At 40.0% G+C, this 22,321-nt stretch overlaps 1 protein-coding gene across 9 annotated transcripts in view; it reads left to right on the forward strand.

Moving 5' to 3' along the window:
- CDK12 (cyclin dependent kinase 12) overlaps positions 1 to 22,321 on the forward strand; it is a 96,196-nt gene that overhangs the window by 34,070 nt on the left and 39,805 nt on the right. For 7 of the 9 annotated variants that reach the window (XR_014304396.1, XR_014304397.1, XR_014304398.1 and 4 more), the window contains exons 7-11: positions 9,020 to 9,076; positions 9,393 to 9,494; positions 18,245 to 18,322; positions 19,238 to 19,354; positions 20,366 to 20,497. Coding sequence is in view for 4 of the 9 variants with exons in the window: in XM_082704900.1 (XP_082561026.1) it covers positions 9,020 to 9,076; positions 9,393 to 9,494; positions 18,245 to 18,322; positions 19,238 to 19,354; positions 20,366 to 20,497 (486 nt within the window). In the remaining 5 variants the exon portion in view is untranslated. Of the gene's footprint in view, positions 1 to 13; positions 112 to 9,019; positions 9,077 to 9,392; positions 9,495 to 18,244; positions 18,323 to 19,237; positions 19,355 to 20,365; positions 20,498 to 22,321 lie in introns of all 9 variants that reach the window. The other 2 variants (XM_082704901.1, XM_082704902.1) reach the window with 1 other exon arrangement.

The raw sequence follows: 22,321 nt of genomic DNA on the forward strand, positions 1-22,321 counted from the left end.
GGACCATATCAAGTCATTCATGAAACAGCTAATGGAAGGATTGGATTACTGTCACAAAAAGAATTTCCTGCATCGGGATATTAAGTGTTCTAACATTTTGCTGAACAACAGGTAATGTAGTAACCAAATAAAGTTAACCATTTTCTCCCTCTCTTCTGACACAGCTGGTTAGTTGGGGTTACAGGTAGACCCAATGATGCAGTTTTTTGCATTTACATACATCTGATGATTGTACTATAGGAACATCTTACGATAGGGTTATTCTTATGAGCAGAGTCTTGAGACTTGTTGGTAAGGAATTTAAAAAGGTAGGATTATAAAGGTTTTTTAATTGCAAACATTTTATGAAATCACTCACATCCTACAGGAACATTCAGAGAGCTTTTTGCCATAGTTAGTAAATATTATTGTGGTTTTTGGCAAATTAAAACACACGTTGAGTTCTCAGTGAAATTCTCCCTTGTTTAAGTGGGGAGAAACATGCCTGCTCTTACAGCTATTCTTGAGACTCTCCGTTATCAAATTTCAGAGTAAACACAGGTGTAGCTGGTGGTTGATCTTTCTGCCAAGCACTTAACTCCCAAGTCTGATACTATTGAAGTTATACCAGTGTTTGGTTCTTTAGGTAACTGGGCTGTTTGTAGCCATCTTTGACTGATTCACCCATTTTTATTTTTATTATTAATTAATTAATTTTTTTATTTATTTAAAGATTTTATTTATTTATTTGACAGAGAGAGATCACAAGTAGGCAGAGAGGCAGGCATAGAGAGAAGAAGGGAAGCAGGATCCCTGCTGAGCAGAGAGCCCGATGCGGGACTCAATCCCACGACCCTGAGATCATGACCTGAGCTGAAGGCAGCGGCTTAACCCACTGAGCCACCCAGGCGCCCTGATTCACCCATTTTTAAAATACATTTCCGTTCAGTTATATTTAACAAATACTACTATCTGCATAGAGTTATAGAATGATTATGACTTATTTCTCATCTTTGTGGAGTGATATAACCAACTACACAGAGTTGCCCAGGGATTGTCCTGGTTTTACTTATTTATTTTAAGTTTGGGGTTTGTTGTTTGTTTGTTTTTTAAGAGAGCAGGCAACCAGGAAGAGGGAAGGGCAGAGAGAGACTCTTAAGCAGGCTCCATTCCCAGTGCTGAGCCCAATACAAGTCTCAATCTCACACACTGAAATCAGGCTGTGAGCTGAAATCAAGAGTATTGTACTTAACTGACTGGGCCACCCAGGTGCCCCTAAAGATTATTTATTTATTTATTTATTTATTTATAAAAATTTTTTTTAAAAGAATTTATTTGTTTATTTGACACAGAGAGAGAGATCACAAGGCAGCGTAGCAGGCAGAGAGAGGGGAAGCAGGCTCCCTGCTGAGCAGAGAGCCTGATGTGGGGTTTGATCCCAGGACCCTGAAACCATGACCTGAGCTGAAGGCAGAGGCTTAACCCTCTGAGCCACGCAGGCACCCGATTTTTTATTTTCTTAAAAAATTATTTATTTATTAATTAAAAGATTTTGTTGTTTATTTATTTATTAAAAGATTTTATTTATTTATTTGACAGACAGAAATCATAAGTAGGCAGAGAGAAAGGAGGAAGCAGGCTCCCCACTTAGCAGAGAGCCCGATGCGGGGCTTGATCCCAGGACCCTGGGTTGATGACCTGAGCCGAAGGCAGAGGCTTTAACCCACTGAGCCACTCAGGCGCCCCTAGATTTTATTTATTTATTTGACAGACAGAGATCACAAGTAGGCAGAGAGAGGAAGGAAAGCTGGCTCCCCGCTGAGCAGAGAGCCCGATGCGGGGCTTGATCCCAGGACTCTGGGACCATGACCCAAGCCAAAGGCAGAGGCTTTAACCCACTGAGCCACCCAGGCGCCCCCAGATTTTTTATCCTTAAGTAACCTCAACACCCAATTGTGAGGCTCGAACCCAGGACCCCAGGATTAACTTACATGCTCCACCAATTTAGCCAGTTGGGTGCCCCTGTCCTAGTTTTAGCACTGGAGGTCCCACATGGGATAGTTGGTCACTAGAAAGCTTAGAGTTTAATAGGGGAGCTAACAAATAAATCACTCAATCCAGTAAATATTTATTAAGCACTCCTCTCCCCTCCACACACATGTGATGGCTAATTAAGTAATGTCTCAACCCTAGGGGTGCCTGGGTGGCTCAGTGGGTTAAAGCCTCTGCCTTCGGCTCAGGTCATGATCCCAGGGTTCTGGGATTGAGCCCCGCATCGGGTTCTCTGCTCAGCAGGGAGCCTGCTTCCCTTCCTCTCCCTGCCTGCCTCTCTGCCTACTTGTGATCTATCAAATAAATAAAGTAATGTCTCAACCCCAAGATCAAGAGTTGTATCTCTACCCACTGAGCCAGGCAAGTGCCCCTAAGCCCCACCCATCCCTACCTTTTTTTTTTTTTTCCTTGAATCTGGGAGCATCTGGGAAGATGCAATTTTGATGAGTAAATAGGAATTTATCAGAAAGACATACAACAGAGGGTTAAATTTCTAAGTAAAAGAAATTACATGGGCAAGATCACATAAATAAGAAAATTAATGTGCAGTATCTGAGAAAAATGTAAATAGGTAAATATATCTAGAGCAAGAAGAGTAAAGCACATAATGATGAGATGAAGCTGGATAGTTGCAAGGAGCCAACTTAAGGATCTTGTATATCTTGCTAAAGAACTTACACTATAGGGCGCCTGGGTGGCTCAGTGGGTTAAGCCGCTGCCTTCAGCTCAGGTCATGATCTCAGGATCCTGGGATGGAGTCCAGCATCAGGCTCTCTGCTCAGCAGGAAGCCCGCTTCTTTCTCTCTCTGCCTGCCTCTCTGCCTACTTGTGATCTCTCTCTCTCTCTCTCTCTGTCAAATAAATAAATAAATAAAATCTTTAAAAAAAAAAAAAGAAGAACTTACACTGTAGATGAAAGCCATTGAGTGGTGCTGGTTTTTTTGTTTTTAAATTATACACTTAAGGGCACCTGGGTGTTTCAGTCAATTGGGGATCCAACTCTTGATTTCAGCTCAGGTCATGATCTCAGGGTGGTGAGATTGAGCCCTGTATCCAGCTCTGTGCTCAGGGTGGAGTCAGCTTGAGATTCTCTCCCTCTGGCCTTCTCCCTGCTTGCTTGTTCACTCTCTCAAAAAATAAATTAAACGGGGCGCCTGGGTGGCTCAGTGGGTTAGGCCGCTGCCTTCAGCTCGGGTCATGATCTCAGGGTCCTGGGATCGAGTCCCACATCGGGCTCTCTGCTCAGCAGGGAGCCTGCTTCCTCCTCTCTCTCTCTGCCTACTTGTGATCTCTCTCTGTCAAATAAATTTTTTTTTAAAATTAATTAATTAATTAAACAGTTAATTTGTATTTTAAAATTATACAGTTAATGCATTATTTTAAATTATTTTCTATGATGTATCTAATTATTATATATTGTCATACTTAAAATACTTTGTGAGACAAAACATGATGGTAAAAGATTATCCTGTCAGTATCTGGTTTTTTTTTTTTTTAAGATTTTATTTATTTTTCAGAGAGAGAAAGGGAGAGAGAGCGAGCACAGGCAGACAGAATGGCAGGCAGAGGCAGAGGGAGAAGCAGGCTCCCCGCCGAGAAAGGAGCCTGATGTGGGACTCGATCCCAGCACACTGGGATCATGACCTGAGCCGAAGGCAGCTGCTTAACAAACTGAGGCACCCAGGCACCCAGGCGTCCTCTGTCAGTATCTCTGTACCCACAATTTTCGTTAGAGCTGGGTTTGGTTAATCTACATCCATAGTAATAATGCTTCAAAAATTTAATGATGGCTCTCACCTTGCAGCATTCTGGACTATAGCATATACTTGTCTTGGTTCCCTTTGCTTCTCTAAGGGGGATGTCTCAGGTCAGGGAATAAACTGCAGTCCTGTTTGGTGACCTTTCTGTTAGGTCAGGCCCCCTCCCTGTCTTCCCATATTCAGGAAGCTGATGAGATTCTAGACTAAACTGAACTTCCTCTTCAGGTTGCTTAGCAGGATGCAGGAGTCTTATGATCTAATCTGATCCATTCAGCCTTTGCTCTTGCCTGTTTGGCTCTGTTTACATAGAGCATTTGGGGTGAGATGACCTGGAGAAAATGGTAAGGAGCCCTCACCTGGACAAGGAAGTGAAGGCAGTTGATGAGAGAGGGAGGAAAGCAGAGCTGGGCTCCATGATGTTTGTTATACCTTCCTTACACAAATATAAATGAGACCAAGTCATTTTAGGTGGTGGAGAGACACAATTAGTCTCCTCTTTTAGAAAAATCACTAAATGGTCATTCTAATATGGTATAGACTAGAGGCAGGGAGACCTATTAAGAATATGATAAGAAATTGTCAGTGTTTCAACTAACCAAGGCTTTTCTAATAGAGATGGACAGGATCAACTTTGTGGATCAATAGACTTTGGTGAGTAAATGAGTGGTAGAAAATGAATGAGAGTGCTTTAATGGAACTCACAGATTTCTGACTTAAGAAAATAACTAGATGGGTGGTATAATCATCAATATAGGGAATGTAAAAGGAAAAGCAGGACAGGTGAGTGAAGAGTAAATCCCTTTTGGATATGGCTGTTGCATATCCAGGGTAGTGATATCTCATAGGCATATGGTCACATTGAAGTTCCAGATTAGCAGTATAGTTTAGTTTAGGAGTTACAGTAGAGAAAAGGTGTCAGAAGATGGAATCCAAGGGAATGGTCAGAAAGATACAGGGAAAATGAGGAAATATCATGAACCTAAAATAGGCAGGTTTAGGAGCACCTGGGTGACTTAGTTGGTTGAACATCTGACTCTTGGTTTTGGCTTACATCAGGATTTCAGGATCCTGAGATGGAGCCCGGTGTCTGGCTCCAGTGGCACTCAATGCAGAGTCTGGTTGAGATTCTCTCCCTTTGCTCCCCGTCACACTCACTCTCAGTCACACTCACTCTCACTCTTTCTCTCTCTGTGTGTCAAATAAATAAATCTTTAAAAAAAAAAAAAAAAAAAGGTTTAAGAAGGGATGGTCATATATATCAGGTGATGCAGCCAGATGATAAGACCAGAGAAGGAATCTGAACATTAAAAGGTCAGCATTGACACTGTGTGGTAAGTTGGTGGGTAGCACAGTTAATGGGAAGGTGATGGTAGTGTGTCTTTAATTTTTACTATTTATTTATTTATTTAAAAGTTTATATGCATTTATTTGACAGAGTGAGAGAGGGAACACAAGCAGGGAGAGAGGGCAAGGGAGAAGCAGGCTTCTTTCTGAGTAGGGAACCTGGTATGGTCCTCCATCCCAGGACCCTGGGGTCATGACCTGAGCTGAAGACAGACACCTAGGCGCCCTATATTCTATTTTTTAAGGATACAGAGGTTTGAGCATATTTAAATACTAAGGGAAAAGAAAATCAGTAGGGAGAAATTGAAGATTCAAGAAAGAACAAAGAATTAATTAATTAATTTTTAAAAAGAACAAAAATAATTTAAAGGATCAAGGTTCTAGAGGAGATGGAATCAAGGCCACAGGTTATAGTGGCCACAATTATAGGTATTGATTATCCTTGAATAAGAGAAATAGACACACTTTTTCTATAATTGAAAGAAGAAAGGTTATATATGTGTATATATATATATATATATTTTTTTTTTTTTTTTTTTTTTTTTTTTAATAAAGCCTCTTCTTTTAAGATTTTCGAGAGAGAGATCACAAGTAGGCAGAGCAGTAGGCAGCGAGAGAGGGGGAAGCAGACTCCCTACTGAGCAGAGAGCTTGCTGCGGGCCTCCATCCCAGGACCCTGAGATCATGACCCAGGCCAAAGGCAGAGGCTTAACCTCTTATATATTTTAAAGATTTTTTATTTTAAAGATTTTATTTATTTATTTGAGAGAGAACACAGAGGGAGAGAGAGGGAGAAGCTGACTCCCCACTGAGCGGAGAGCCCAACTCTGGGCTTGATCCCAGGATCCCAAATTCACCACTTGAGCCAAGGGTATGCACTTAACTGAGCCACCCAGGCCCTCCAAAGGGAAAGTTACAGATGCAATTAAGGTTATGTGGATAAAAGAATGTCAAGTAGCTCCCACCTGATGATTTCTGGGTTTTTGTTTTGTTTTGTTTTTGTTTTTAATTTTAAGACTTTATTTATTTGAGAGAGAAACAGATAGCAAGAGAGCCTGAATGGGGAGGAGAGAGAGAGAAGCAGACTTGCTGCCGGTTTCGGAGCCAGATCCCAGAACCCTGGGATCTTGATCTGAGCCAAAGGCAAATACTTTACTGACTGGGCCACCCAGATGTCCTAGGACTTCTCTCTTTTTTTTTTTTTTTAAAGATTTTATTTATTTGTCAGAGAGCGAGCGAGCGAGAGTGAGCACAGGCAGACAGAGTGGAAGGCAGAGTCAGAGGGAGAAGCAGGCTCCCTGCGGAGCAAGGAGCCCGATGTGGGACTCGATCCCAGGACGCTGGGATCATGACCTGAGCCGAAGGCAGCTGCTTAACCAACTGAGCCACCCAGGCGTCCCAGGACTTCTCTTTTTAATGAAGGAGGTCATTTACTGGAGATAAGAGAGTAGACTATAAAATACGCTAGGTGCTTGGTGATGTTTAGGTCTAGCCTAATTTTCCATAGTTATATATCTCTTGCCATTTTAACTTTTAGTCCTTTGTGCTTTCAGGCCTGGATCATCTCAGGTTCTAAGAGTGAGGATGCTGAGAAATTTGAGGAACTCTTTATGTCTCATTATAGGACTCAAGTCAGCTAGTCCTTTTCTTTTTGCTTTTCTTAGAATTTGCTTGTAAATTGAACTTAAAAATGACATGATATTTGGGGCAAGTGAATAAGGTGCCCAATGATCTTTACTAGGAATGATAGGGTTGGTTTAATTTAAAATTGTATAGCCAGTAGTTACTTTGTATGTATGTATTTATTTATTTAAGATTTTATTAATTTATTTGAGAGAGAGAACATGAGCGTAGGGGAGGAGAAAGGGGGAGGGAGAAGCAGACTCTCCAATGAGTGGGAGCCCGATGTGGGCTCAGTCCCAGGACCCTGAGGTTATGACCTGAGCTGAAGGCAGACACTTAATGAACTGAGCCACCAGGTCCCCCAAATTACTTTGTTTTAATATTTTGTCCCATTGCTCATAATTGAGGGGCACCTAGCATAGCCTTTTTTTTTTTCCTATGGTTTTACTTTTCTATCCGATCTCAGCTATCCCTAGTACCTTAAAAAGAGTGAACTGGCTTTTCATTACCCAAGAAGTTACACAAGCAGTAAATGTGAAGAATTTAGATAAATATGATTAATCCAGAATAGTTAATAGTTTAAAAAGTTATCTGACATTTTACATTGTAGTTTATTAAAGTATTACTTGACATCACTGTCAAGGACAGAATGCTTAGGAGAGTGAAACTTATGTGTGATCCGTTTAAGGGCATGGTTCTCAAAAGTGTGGTTCTCAGGGATACCTGGCTGGCTCAGTTGGTTAAGTATCTGCATTCAGCTCGGGTCTTGATCTCTGGGTCCTGGGATTCCCTGTATTGGGGCTCTCTGCTGGGCAGGGAGTCTGGTTCTCCTCCTTTTGCCTGCCACTCCCCCTGCTTGTGCACTCACTCTCTCTGTGTCAGATGAATAGATAGAATCTTTAAAAAAAAAAAAAAAAAAGTTCTCAGACCAGCAGCATTGGCATCATCTTCTGTGGGCTTCTTAGAAATGCAAGTTGTGGGGCGCCTGGAGGGTTCAGTGGGTTGAGCCCCATAGGGCTCTCTGCTCAGCAGGGAACCCCTTTCCCCCCTCCCCCTCTGCCTGCCTCTCTACCTACTTGTGATCTCTCTCTCTCTCTCTGCCAAATAAATAAATAAAATCTTAAAAAAAAAAAACAAAAGAAAAGAAATACAAGTTCAGGGCCCGAATGGCTACAACTTTTTCTTTCTTTCTTTTTTTAAAATAAAGTTCCTTTTTTTTAAAAAGATTTTTGTGGGAACCCAGGCACCCCTAAGGGTCTGACTCTTGATACTAGCTTAGGTCTTGATTTTAGTCATGAGTTTAAGCCCCATGTTGGGCTCTGTGCCAGGTGTGGAGCCTACTTTAAAAAAAAAGAAAAGAAAAATGAGCCAGATCTTCTGAATTGCATCTCTGGGAATGAAGCCCAAGAAACCTTTAATAAGGTTTCCAAGTGATTCTTATTTCATATGAAAGTTTTTGAGAACCCATCTAAGATCATAGTTGTATGTCTTTATGGTATAGGAAGTAATGGCAATATGTTGGTAAAAGGGGCCTAATTCATCATAAAATTGTGTGTTCAGTTCAAAGTCATGTTCTCTGAAAAAATCTGCTATAGCCCTGGTATTGTTGTGGTTTACTTTTTATTATGAAAAAATAAATTACAAGGAAAAATTGAGGCACTAATATAGTAATTAACATGTACAGTTAGTATTTTACTATATTTGCTTCCTTTCAGTTTTTCTGCTTGAATTATTTTAAAGTAAATTACAGACATCATTATGTTCAACCCTAAATGCTCCAGAAGATTATTACTGATTATCTTCTAACACTCAGTTCATATTTCATGTTTTTCTCACGTTAAAATGTCCTTTGGATAGCTGGTCTCTTCAAATCAGATCAAAGTTTATAAACTGGATTTGGTTGTTAGGCCTCTTAAATCTCTCTTAATCTAGAACAATTCATTACGTTTTTCCCCAATAATAAGCATTTAATCTAGCAGGTTTTAGTGACTTATTTGCCAAGAAATATGTATTTATTTAAGGGTCAAATCCAAAAACATAGTAGTACTCAAAAAAGAAAGCCATAAGGCTTTGTAAACCAAAGTAGTCAAAAGAGCCTTAATCTGGGAGAGTGACCGACCATTAAGAACAGAACTAAGAGAACATAGGTTAACATTTCATTGTAATTCCTTTAACTCCCAAATTCATGCCTTACTGTTTGGGTATAATGAGGAGGCTGCTATTGTTTCTTTTTATAAAAATGATTTTTTTTTCTTTTACAGTGGGCAAATCAAACTAGCAGATTTTGGACTTGCACGGCTCTATAACTCTGAAGAGAGGTGAGGCATTCCTCAGAATTACCTGTGTGAAAAAGAAAGAATCCTTTTTATTCTTGGATATTCTAAATGTGTTAATTCTGTCTAAATTCTTGAATCAGGCTTAGCCTGAAATAAATCAACCCAAATTGGAATGCAGGTTACTTTTTCATCTCCTACCTTCTGTCCAGTTCACTTTTGAACTATTAGATTGCTATGGAGCTGTTTTGACAATCCACTTTTCAAGTTCTATTTGCATTTACTTGTATAAGTTTTTTTGTTTTGTTTTTTCCATCAGAACCCATTGTAAATTTATGTCATGGTTGTTTTTACATTTCAGTCGCCCTTACACAAACAAAGTCATCACTTTGTGGTACCGACCTCCAGAACTTCTGCTGGGAGAGGAGCGTTATACACCAGCCATTGATGTTTGGAGCTGTGGGTAAGTCTCTCTGTGCTTTCTCTTTGATTTTAATTTACATGTTAAACTTGTATCTGTTTTCTCTCTACAATGGCTTTTTGTAGTTTTTTTTTAAGCTTGAAAGGATGGGGATAAACTTTTAGCCAGAATTCAGAGAAATCTGTTGAATATTTCCTTTTTAAATTTTATTTATTTATTAAAGATTTTGTTTATTTATTTGACAGAGAGAAATCACAAGTAGATGGAGAGGCAGGCAGAGAGAGAGAGGGGGAGGCAGGCTCCCTGCCGAACAGAGAGCCCGATGTGGGGCTCGATCCCAGGACCCTGAGATCATGACCCGAGCTGAAGGCAGCGGCTTAACCCACTGAGCCACCCAGGCGCCCCTCCTTTTTTTTTTAAAAGATTTTATTTATTTTTTTGACAGAGAGATCACAAGTAGGCAAAGAGGGGGAAGCAGGCTCCCCACCACTCAGAGAACTCAATGCGGGACTAGATCCCAGGACCCTGAGATCATGACCTGAGCCGAAGGCAGAGGCTTGACCCACTGAGCCACCCAGATACCCCTGTTGAGTATTTCCTAATAACAGAGACATACTTTTTTTAAAAACATTTCCCCAAATGTCTTTTTCTTTCCTTTTAACTGAGTTTGAATTAAGGTCCAAATACATTGAGTTAAGGTCCATAGATTACAATTGTTTCAGGTCTTTTTTATTTTTATTTTTATTTTTTAAGATTTTATTTATTTATTTATATTTATATTTTTATTTATTTATTTTTTTAAAGATTTTATTTATTTATTTGACAGAGAGATGACAAGCAGGCAGAGGCAGGCAGAGAGAGAGGAGGAAGCAGGCTCCCCGCTGAGCAGAGAGCCCGATGTGGGGCTTGATCCCAGGACCCTGAGATCATGACCTGAGCTGAAGGCAGCGGCTTAACCCACTGAGCCACCCAGGCGCCCCTATATATTTATTTTTAAAAAGATTTTATTGGGGCGCCTGGGTGGCTCAGTGGGTTGGAGCCTCTGCCTTCGGCTCAGGTCATGATCCCAGGGTCCTGGGATCGAGCCCCGCATTGGGCTCTCTGCTCAGCAGGGAGCCTGCTTCCTCCTTCTCTCTCTGCCTGCCTCTCAGCCTGCTTGTGATCTCTGCCTGTCAAATAAATAAATAAAATCTTAAAAAAAAAAAAGATTTTATTTATTTATTGGACAGAGATCACAAGTAGGCAGAGAGGCAGGCAGAGAGAGAGGGGAAAGCAGGCTCCCTGCTGAGCAGAGAGCCCCACGCAGGGCTCGATCCCAGGACACTGAAATCATGATTTGAGCCGAAGGCAGAGGCTTTAACACACTGAGCCACCCAGGCGCCCCTCAGGTCTTTTAATTATAACTTTGTCCTCCATCTCTTGGAGGAGTCTCCCCAGCTTATAATTTTGTTAGAAGATGCTGGATCATTTGTCTTACAGAGTTTCCCACAGTCTGGATTTTGCTGATTGCATCCTCACTGTGTTTTTTGTTGTTACTTTAGCATGGTCTTTGTCCCTTTTTATTTCCTGTAAATTGTAGGTGAATTTAAGTTTTTTTTTTTTTTTTTTTTTTTTTTTAAGATTTTTTATTTATTTATTTGACAGAGAGAAATCACAAGTAGATGGAGAGGCAGGCAGAGAGAGAGAGGGAAGCAGGCTCTCTGCTGAGCAGAGAGCCCGATGCGGGACTCGATCCCAGGACTCTGAGATCATGACCTGAGCCGAAGGCAGCGGCTTAACCCACTGAGCCACCCAGGCGCCCCTCAGGTCTTTTAATTATAACTTTGTCCTCCATCTCTTGGAGGAGTCTCCCCAGCTTATAATTTTGTTAGAAGATGCTGGATCATTTGTCTTACAGAGTTTCCCACAGTCTGGATTTTGCTGATTGCATCCTCACTGTGTTTTTTGTTGTTACTTTAGCATGGTCTTTGTCCCTTTTTATTTCCTGTAAATTGTAGGTGAATTTAAGTTTGATTACCAATCACCCACTGACCCTGAAACTACTTTACAGGTGGTTTTGTGTACTTCTAATTATAGCCAATGATACATTAAAGTTGGGGGTAGGAGGCATTGGGAACCTCTGCCCAGAGTACAGACAATAACTGGATACATTATCTGTAGAGAATTTAAAAGCAATAAAATAATCCACTACAAATTAGTGTGCTTTTTATTATCAGATTATAGAGGCAGTTCTAAACAATGTATGCTAAAATATTCATTCCTAACAGGGCAGATTTACACACACACACACACACATGCCCCACTTTATACAATATACAATTATCTCTTTTTGAAGTGTTATCAGTTATTAATGATCCACTGTCACTCATTCATTTGTGGTTGTTTTGTGGTGGTGATATTGTAATTATATTATTCCTTCCTGGAATAAAGAGAACAATCTATTTTACTAACCCTGGGTACAAATCCTATAGGAAAAGTAGAGAGTGATAAAGCTTTAATTCTTTCATTATATTTACCAGTTTTAAAAAGATATTGAGGGGGGCACCTGGGTGGCTTGCTCAGGTGGCTAATTGTCTGCCTTCAGCTTGGGTCATGATTCCCCCTGGAATCATGGGGATCGAGCCCCGTGTTGGGGTCCCTGCTCAGTAGAGTCTGCTTTCCTCTCTGCCTCTGCCTATCGAGCCTGCTCATGCTCTTTCTCTCTCTCTCAAATAAATAAATAAAATCTTTTTTAAAAAAAAACGATAGGTGGTTTCCTAATATCCTTCAAAGATGGCCAAAGAGAGGGTGTTTTTTGTTTTAGTTTCATTATGAACTCAAGGATTTAAACTTTTTGGGGGGGTGGGATTTAAACTTTTTTAAGATCCTTCTATTTATTGAGAGAGAGAGAATGTGCGGGAGTTGGTGGTAGAGACAGAGAGAGAGAGAATTCCAGGCGGACTCTCCACGGAGTGCAGAGCCTGATGTAGGGCTTGATCCCATGACCCTAAGACCATGACTTGAGCTAAAATCAAGAGTCAGATGCTCAACTGACTGAGCCACCCAGGTGCCCCAATTTTTTAATGTGTTTTAAACTTACGATTATCATTTTATTCCTATTCACATTTTCTAGTCTTTGGCCCGCAGAAGTTTAGTGGGTCCTTCCAACACTCCGAGCACTTGATAAATAGCCTTGCTTGTTTTCTGGTTCCAAGCTCAACCTGTTCATTTCACGCGCCACACCTGGAATCAGCCATTCTCTCAAGAGTCTTAGTTCCTTTTGGGAAAATGATATTTAGAGACCATAATTTGTGTTAGGAACGTAGACATTTTGGGGGTGCCTAGATGACTTAGTGAGTTAAGCATCTGACCTTTTTTTTTTTTTAAGACTTTATTTATTCATTTGATGGAGAGAGTGAGAACATGCACAAATAGGAGGAATGGCAGAAGGAGAGGGAGAAGCAGGCTCCGTGCCAAGCAGGGAGCAGGACACTGGGCTCAATCCCAGGACCCTGGGAACATGACCTGAGCAGAAGGCAGACACTTAACTAAGCCACCCAGGCGCCCAGACACGACCTATTCGTTTTTTTTTAAAGATTTTATTTATTTATTTGATAGAGAGAGATCACAGGTAGGCAGAGAGGCAGGCAGAGAAAGAGAGGAGGAAGCAGACTCCCTGCTGAGCAGAGAGCCCTATGCGGACTCGATCCCAGGACCCTGAGATCATGACTTGAGCCGAAGGCAGCGGCCTAACCCATTGAGCCACCCAGGCGCCCGACATGACCCATTCTATACACAGATAGGGAACCTGGACTTTAGGCTTAAGAGAGCTTGCCCTGGGTCTTTTGGTAGTGGAATTATAGAGCTCACATTTGAACCCAGACCTTTTGGGTGATTTCATTATATGTCACTGTAGTGTTTAAGCCTCCCAACACATGCACAGTTTCCCCCTTACCTAAATGGCCTCACCAGATGTTCCATCCCAGCCACCACTGACCAAGCACCTACATACTTCTTCCTGACACTTATGTCAATCCAGCCCTAGGAGGTAGCAGTTATAGTTGTTAGTTTAGTTTTGTTTTTTTAACTGTAGGTAGATAGACAGAGGCCTAACTACCTGAGTCACCCAGGCACCTCAACAGCCGACTCTTGGTTTCTGCTCAGATCATGATCTCAGGGTTGTGAGATTATTTTATTTTTTTAAGATTTTATTTGAGTGAGGGAGAGAGAGAGAGAGCAAGCACACACGAGCAAGGGGAGAGACAGAAGGAGAGAGAGAAGCAGAGTCACCACTGAGCAGGGACCCCAATGCGGGGCTTGATCCCAGGAACCTGAGATCATGACCTGAGCCAAAAGCAGACACTTAACCAACTGAGCCACCTGGGTGTCCTGGAAGTTAGTTAATTGTTTTTGATACTGTATGATTTATGCATATACATTCTGTCCTTGACCTCTATATCTTAGGGTTCTGACATAGATACTTGCAAGTGGAGCATATCCTTTTTTTCCCATTCATTCCCTCCTGTATTGATGTCAGTCTTTAAAAGGAGCACTGCAGGGATTTTATTTCAAAATTCAAAAGGGTGATAGATAAAGAGATCATAATCTCTATGGTAGCCTTCCCAACTCCAATGAAGCTTTAGTTAAATTTTACTAACTCAAGCTGGGTGTGTTTGTGTTCTGGACTATTTGCTTTAACAGTATTAGCATTTAAATTGTCACAACTAGGCTCTAAAGTTAACGCCCCATTAAGATACACAGGGAAAGTTCATAGCTCTGTTGGTATTATTATTTCAGTGAGCAGCCTCCACCTCAGTGTAGTAGCAGAGTGTTGATTACATAATAATGTCTTCCCCACCAAAGATCTAGAAACTGAAATAAAAGAAAACAAAACACAAGGAAATTAAAATTATAGATTAGATTTTAAAGCCCAGTAACTTCACTAAATTAAGAATTTGCTAGATGTGAGCTTACTACTTCGGTAATCCGTGGATGTCTCTGTGAAGGAGAAACTAGAAAAACTAGTACAACAAAGTATGCCTAGATTCTGAAAACCACCTGGGTTTGTTTTTTTTCTTCCTTATGTTACCAGTTGTGACAACACTATTTGAAATTTGATTTAGTGGTTAATGTCGGAGATAGTTAAATTTTACTTTTTTATATTTTTAAAGATTTATTATTTTTAGAAAGAGAAAGTAGAGGGAGGGGCGTAAGGAGAGAAACTCAAGCAGACTCTGACATGAAGATCAATCCCAGGACCCTGAGATCATGACCCAAGCCGAAATCCAGAGTTGGATGCTTAACTGACTGAGTCATCCAGGCACTCCTGCATTTACTTTTCTAATTTCTGGATAAGGTTTGAGTGAATATAAAGTAAGAGTTTGTCATTTGAGGGACACCTGTGTGGCTCAGTCAGTTAAGCATCTGCCTTTGGCTGAGGTCATGATCCCAGGGTCCTGGGATCGAGTCCCACATCGGGCTCCCTGCTCATTGGGGAGCCTGCTTCTCCCTCTGCCTGGCACTCCCTCTGCTTCTGCCATTACACTGTCTCACTTGCTCTCTCTGGCAAATAAATAAAATCTTAAAAAAAAAGAATTTGTCATTTGAGTTTAACAAATGCTAATAGAAAGGTGCTAATAACTTTTTTTTTTTTTTAATTTTATTTATTTGTTTGACAGACAGATTACAAGTAGGCAGAGAGGCAGGCAGATAGAGAGAGAGGAGGAAGCAGGCTCTGTGCCAAGCAGGAAGCCCAATGCGGGGCTCGATCCCAGGACCCTGGGACCATGACCTGAGCCGAAGGCAGCGGCTTTAACCCACTGAGCCACCCAGGTGCCCCGAAAGGTGCTAATAACTTTGAAAACTAGATTTGTTTTGCTTCTCAAATTTAGTTAAGCTAAAGAATTCAGAGTCAAATGATAAATACTGCTTTTGTATTTGTAAATGTGATTTCAAAACACAGGCCAGAGAAGAGTTTTGTTTTTTTTTTTTTTTTTAAGTTTTTTATTTATTTCACAGACAGACCACAAGTAGGCAGAGAGGCAGGCAGAAAGAGAGAGGAGGAGAAAGCAGGCTCCCTGCTGAGCAGAGAGCCCAATGTGAGGCTCGATCCCAGGACCCTGGGATCATGACCTGAGCCGAAGGCAGAGGCTTTAACCACTGAGCCACCCAGGCGCCCCCCAGAGAAGAGATTTTTTTATCCATTTTCTTTGTTTTCCCACTTTTCAAAAAAAAAAAACTTGAGGAATACAAAAATGTAGAGTATTCATGGTTGGTTTGTTTTTTTTATTCATTTGTTTTGAATTTACATTGATAGGGATGATAGATTAGATAGGTGATGGAAATTAAGGCGTTCACTTATGATGAGCACTGGGTGATGTATGAACATGTTGAATTACTGTATTGTACACCTGAAACTAATATAACACTGAATGAAAACTTAACTAGATTAATTTTTATATAATTTCATATGTACAGAAAGTTCCTAGAAAAGTACAAAGAACTTTAGTATAGACTTCATCCATATTCACTAAAATTTTTAACCTTTTGAAGTATATAATAAACTGCATGTGTTTAAAATGTACAGTTTAAGTTTTGACATATACACCAGTGAAACCATCACCACAACCAAGATAATGATGACTTCTAAAAGTTTCCCTCTGTTCCTTTGTAATCTCTCTTTCCTGTCGGGACTAGCCCATTCCTAGGCAACCCCTGTTCTGCTTTCTATCACTGTAGATTGATTTCTATTTCTAGAATTTTATGTAAATGGAATCATGCAGTATATGTTCTTTTTCCCTCTGTATCTTTTACTCAGCACAATTATTTTGAGATTTATTCATGTTAGATTCACTAATTGCTAACATCTTGCCACATTTGCTTTTATATTCGTGTTTGCACACCCCATCTTTTTTCCAGAACTGTCCAAAAGTAGTTGTATATATCATAATCTTTCCCTTCTTACTGTTTGATGTACATTTTTTTTTTTTTAAGATTTTCTTTATTTATTTGACAGAGATCACAAGTAGGCAGAGAAAGAGGTTTGGGGAAGCAGGCTTCCCACTGAGCAGAGAGCCTGACTCGGGGCTCCATCCCAGGACCCTGGGATCATGACCCAAGCCAAAGGCAGAGGCTTTAACCCACTGAGCCACCCAGGCGCCCCTAATGTACATTCTTTTAAAGATTTTATTCATTTATTTGACAGAGAGAGAGCATAAGCAGGGGGAGCTGGAAGCAGAGGGAGAGGGAGAATTAGACTCCCCACTGAGCAGAGAGCTCATAATCCCAGGACCCTGGGATTATGACCTGAGTCGAAGGCAGATGTTTAACCACCTAGTCGCCTTTGTGCTCACTTCGGCAGCACATATAATAGCCATCTAGTCGCCCTTAATGTACATTTCTTAAGAACAAAGATATTCTCATGTATAATCACAGTACCATTATCAAATTCAGAAAATTTAACCTTGATACACTATCTTTTAAGTCATATAGCTTACATTCCATGTTCTTATTTTTTTAGTATACTAATAATATGCTAGAAACAATACCTCACCTCATAGAGTATTTAATCCAGTATCATGTATTACATTTAGTTCTCTTTTTTTTCTTTTTAACTTTTTAAAGATTTATTTATTTTAGCGAGAAAGTGCATGAGTGGGAAATAGAATCTCAAGCAGACCCCATGGTAAGCGTACGGAGCCCAATGCAGGGTTGGATCCTAGGATCCTGAGCTGAAACCAAGAGTCAGATGCTCCTAGTTCTCATTCTTTACTCTGGAACAGTCCTTAGGCTTTGCCTTTCGTGACGTTCACATTTTTGGGGTTTTGTTTTGTTTTGTTTTTAAGATTTTATTTATTTGATACAGAGAAAGAGAAATCACAGGTAGGCAGAGCAGCAGGGGGAGAGAGAAGCAGGTTCCCTGCTGAGCAGAGATCCTGATGTGGGGCCCCATCCCGGGACCATCAGGACCTGAGCTGAAGGCAGACACCCAACTGGCTGAGCCACCCAGGCACCCCTAGATCTCAGTCTTTACTCTGAAACAGTCGTTAACCTTTGTCTTTCATGACATTTAAACGTTTTTGAAGGTCACACTAGCTCTAGCTGCTAAATGGATTCAGATTATAAAGTTTTGGCTGGAATATTCTGTAAGTGTTAAGTTATCATGTTGGTATTTATGTAAACCCTTTTCCCCTCTTATTGGTGATCCTAATTTTGGAACTTAAGGTGTTGTCTTTTTCCCCATTAAATAGTTACTAGTTTTCCTTTTGTGTAATTAAATAATTTGTGGAGACATATCTGGGGGGACTTTGTAAGTATTTCAGTATTATTTTGGAAGACATTTTCAAAATGGGAAAGACATTTAAGCATAATGTGTTTGAAAGTCCTGTTGAAACTGATATCTGATGACAATAAGAGGGCAATAGTGTATTGCATATTCTATAGAGCAAATGAATGGAAAAGCTAATTTCTTTATAGGATCTGCTGAGCATCCTTGTAAAATTGAAGTATGAGTTTTTTTTAGTCTTTACTTCCTTAATTTACAATGGAATTGATAGAAAAGGATTCTGTTCATTTTCTCTGCTTATAGACTTTATAGGTGGCAAAAATTTGATCTCCTGGCAAATATAAATTCTTTATACTATCTATTCTCACTTCAAGAAATATTTTCTTTTTCAAAACTCAAGACACTGCAGTTTGGAGCTTATTTACAACATGGTATATCAGATGCATCCAGATAGACTACAAAAGTCTATTGAGACACAGGTTAGGCTCCAGGGATATCTCTCTTGACCTCTCAGTTTTACTCTTTCTAGATGCATCCTTGGGGAATTGTTCACAAAGAAGCCTATTTTTCAAGCCAATCTGGAACTGGCTCAGCTGGAGCTGATCAGGTACAGCTATGCATGTGCTCTGGGTGCCAAGGTGTGATAGGTGATCTTATTTTCTAATTTCTAATATTTTTTGTTCATTCTACTAAGTAAGTTTATGCTTCTTATGTCCAAGAAAGTTTCTTAGTCAGATTCACCACGTATTTTGTCATGGGATGTAGATGTAAAGAAGTTGTAATCCCCTTTTTTAGGTCTTACTAAAGGTGTTACCTCTTAGGTTCCCCCTTTTTAGACTTTTTAGATCTTTGCTTTTTTTTTTTTTTTTAATTCTTCATATTAAAGCATGCCATTTTCAGTGTGGCTGTTTCATTCCTAGGTTAGATTAAGATCAGATTTATTTAGCAAACAATTATTGTACCTGTTCTATTACAAATTCCTTTCTCTGTTAAACTTTAGGATTTAGAAATATATAAGATAGGTCCTTGCCTTCAAAAAGCTCAGAATTTAGTAAGTGGTAAAGCATGTAAACAGATAATTAAAGGTAGCTTATAACTTATTATTTGTTAAGCATTAAATTCCGTTGTCTATCAAAATTTCTTAGGCTCTCTTCTGCCAGTTTTCCCTATAGGGACATTATAGGATCAGCTTATCACTTTGAAATTAATACTATCTGAACAGAACAAAATTGATAATGAAAATCTTTATGGAGGTTTAAAAAAATGTTTTACAAAACCAAGTGTATGGTTAATTTTGGATTCTTTTGCCAGATTTTCTCTTCACTATCTTGTAACCAGTTGTTTCCTATTCCTTCTGTTCTTAAAGCAGTGAGGTCAGGTTTTATCTTTCTGCACGTCCTCTAATTTAATAAGCCAAGACTCCCCCAGACTTCAGGAGGTAATAATTTCTGCTTCTGTAATCTCCAGAATTCACAATGCTGACTTACTCACTTCTTGTTTTGGCTTTTTGCTTTGTTTTCAGTCGACTCTGTGGTAGCCCTTGTCCAGCTGTGTGGCCTGATGTTATCAAGCTGCCCTACTTCAATACCATGAAACCGAAGAAACAATATAGAAGGCGTCTACGAGAAGAATTCTCTTTGTAAGTTTGGCAAAAATGTACATCTGGTTTCTATGTTTAGCTGGTGTTTAGACTTGACTTTCTCCTGGCATAGGGAGTTAGTGTTGTCCCAACTTTTTATGGCACACACCACAGGAAAACATTTTATCTTTGAACAGTGTATGAATTTTACCATAGTGCTGTTGTAATTTTCTCTTATGGAGGTTTTATTTATTTATTGATTGATTGATTGATTGATTGATTTGAGAGAGATTCAGAGAGAGACAGACAGACAGACAGAGGGGGAGAGCAGCCTGACATGGGGCTCAGTCCCAAGACCTGGAGATAACTACCTGAGCCAAAGGCAGACACTTAACCATCTGAGCCATGCAGGCGCCCCTGCTTTATATATTTATTCATTCATTTATTTAGATTTTATTTATTTATTTGAGAGAGAGGGAGTGAGAGAGAGAGCACGACGAGTAGGGCAGAGAGGGAGCTGGGCTGGGCAGAGGGAGAAGGAGAAGCACATTCCCCGCTGAGCAAGGAGCCTGATGTAGGACTCTATCCCAGGACCTTGAGATCATGACCTAAGCCAAAGGCAGTTGCCTAACCAGCTGAGCCACCCAGTGCCCCAATTTTTTTTTTCTTTTTCTTAAGTTTTGATTTTATTTAAGTATTCCCTACACCCAACATGGGATTGGTACTCATGACCCCAAGATCAAGGGTTGCATGCTCTTCCAACTAAGTCAGCCAGGTGCCCCTGAAGGCTTTAGGTGATAGAAAATCATTTTATTGTCAACAATATGTAAGTTTTCTCATGGTCCTTTTGATCTTCCCACAATAAAAAAGAGAATGGAACTGCTGGCTTCATGTTTTCTACCTGTATTACAGCATTGCATGAATCCTGTGTGGGAGCAAATCTGCTTGCTTGTTTAGCCAGCTTCTAGCTCCTTTCCATGGTTACACATGGAGCTGGAAATTCAGAGACCTTTGGCAGAAGGTTACAGGTTTAAGAACTCTGGGATCATTTTGAATTTGTTCTTTCCACAGCATTCCTTCAGCAGCACTTGATTTACTGGACCACATGCTAACACTAGATCCTAGCAAACGTTGCACAGCTGAACAGACTTTACAGAGTGACTTCCTTAAAGATGTTGAGCTCAGCAAAATGGATCCTCCAGAGTAAGTGCTGCTGGCCAAGTAGTCACCCTAAACCTCTCACTAAACCTCAGGAGATGAGAAACTCAAAATAATAGGTTTTTAGAAGGAACTCCAAATGACTAAGTCCAGAATGGAGAGGTACCCTTGAATATTATGATTGATAAGAGGTTTGTTTTATTGCTCTATGTTTTCTTTTTAAATAGGGAATAGATTTAGTTATGATATTTGTTCTAATTTGACTCGAGGTGTCTTTTGTCCCTGAATCCCCAGCATTTTGCCTTGTACAACTTCTTTGAAAACATTCTTCTAGTTTTTGCTCTTACCTTTTTCATTTGCTTGAATCTCCTATGTCTGGTGACCATGTATATCCCATATTTGGAAAGACAGTCCTAATTTTAAATAGTTTGCATCACTGTCAGGTAATATAACCCGAATTTTGATGTTGAAAATAGAGTGTTTGAATGTGTGTCTCTTTCAGCAGAATCTTCTGTATTTTCTGTATTCTGTAGGATCTTCTAAGGTTCTATACTCATGTTTCACGTTTGGCAGATAAAAAGTCTTATATCTTTGAATTTATCATTGACAGTGTCACAGCTTTCATGTCAGAGTCCTTGGGTATTTTTTTCTTACATAAAGAAACGGTCTTAAAGAGATTATTTATTTATTTATTTATTTACAAAAGATTTTGTTTATTTGACAGAGAGACACACAATGAGAGAGGAAACACAAGCAGGGGGAGTGGGAGAGGGAGAAGCTGGCTTCCCACAGAATGAGGAGCCTGACGCAGGGTTGTATCCCAGAACCCTGAGATCATGACTTGAGCCAAAGGCAGATGCTTAATGACTGAGTCACCCAGGTGCCCCGAAATACACAGTATTTAAAGACTGAGTGGGTAGTAACCATAAATCTAATTGTTTCAAAGAAATGTCCATATTTATTCATATTTATTTACTGCACTAGAATTTTGATACATTGAATGTGGATTGAAATACATAAACTTTTTACTGAAATTTGGGAGCTCTTATTATAGGGAGATTTTGACTCCGGTAATCTTTATTGTAATAAGATTTGCATAATCAAATATGAGGACATCTGGAAATGTATATTAAAGTTTACTAATAAACCCCACAAAATATCGAGCCATGGAAATTCATTGGGTAGAAAGAAGAGAAGAACCCGTTTTTTGGTCCTCACAGATCATAATACTATACTTTAGTGGTCCATAATACTATACTTTAGTGGTCCACCCCCTTGCCTGGACTTTTTTGTAGATACTAACAAGCTGGTCATCTCTGTCTTGTTTATTCCCCATTGAAACTTGACGAATAAAGTTCTCCTTTATTCTTGTTTTGTAAAGCAAGAATAGTTATAAGACTTAACTATTTGGAATGTGGGCATTTATATAGTAGGTATGTCTCTGATATTAGCGAGACCCTCATTTCTCACTATAAATGTGTTTTTTGTGTGTGTTGTTTTTTTTTTTTACTTGACAGACAGAGATCATAAGTAGGCAGAGAGGTAGGCAGGGAGTGGGGAGAAGGAGGCTCCCCACCCCCCGCTGAGGGGCTCGATCCCAGGACCCTGAGATCATGACCTGAGCCAAAGGCAGAGGCTTAACCCACTGAGCCACCTAGGCGCCTCTTCATTTCTCACTGTAGAAATCTCTTGGGCTTTTGGACTTTTATTTCCTTAGACTACCTACCATATGCCATGATCCCTTTTACAGTGCTACTATCTATTTACTAATATTTCTAGTTAATTTTATTTATATTATTCTTTCCATTTCCCTCTGCTCTTTGCCTTCACATTTTAATCTCTGGTTCTTCCGTTCACTCACTGTTGCAG

Source organism: Mustela nivalis (assembly GCF_964662115.1).
Source record: "Mustela nivalis genome assembly, chromosome: 17".
Lineage (NCBI taxonomy): Eukaryota > Metazoa > Chordata > Mammalia > Carnivora > Mustelidae > Mustela > Mustela nivalis.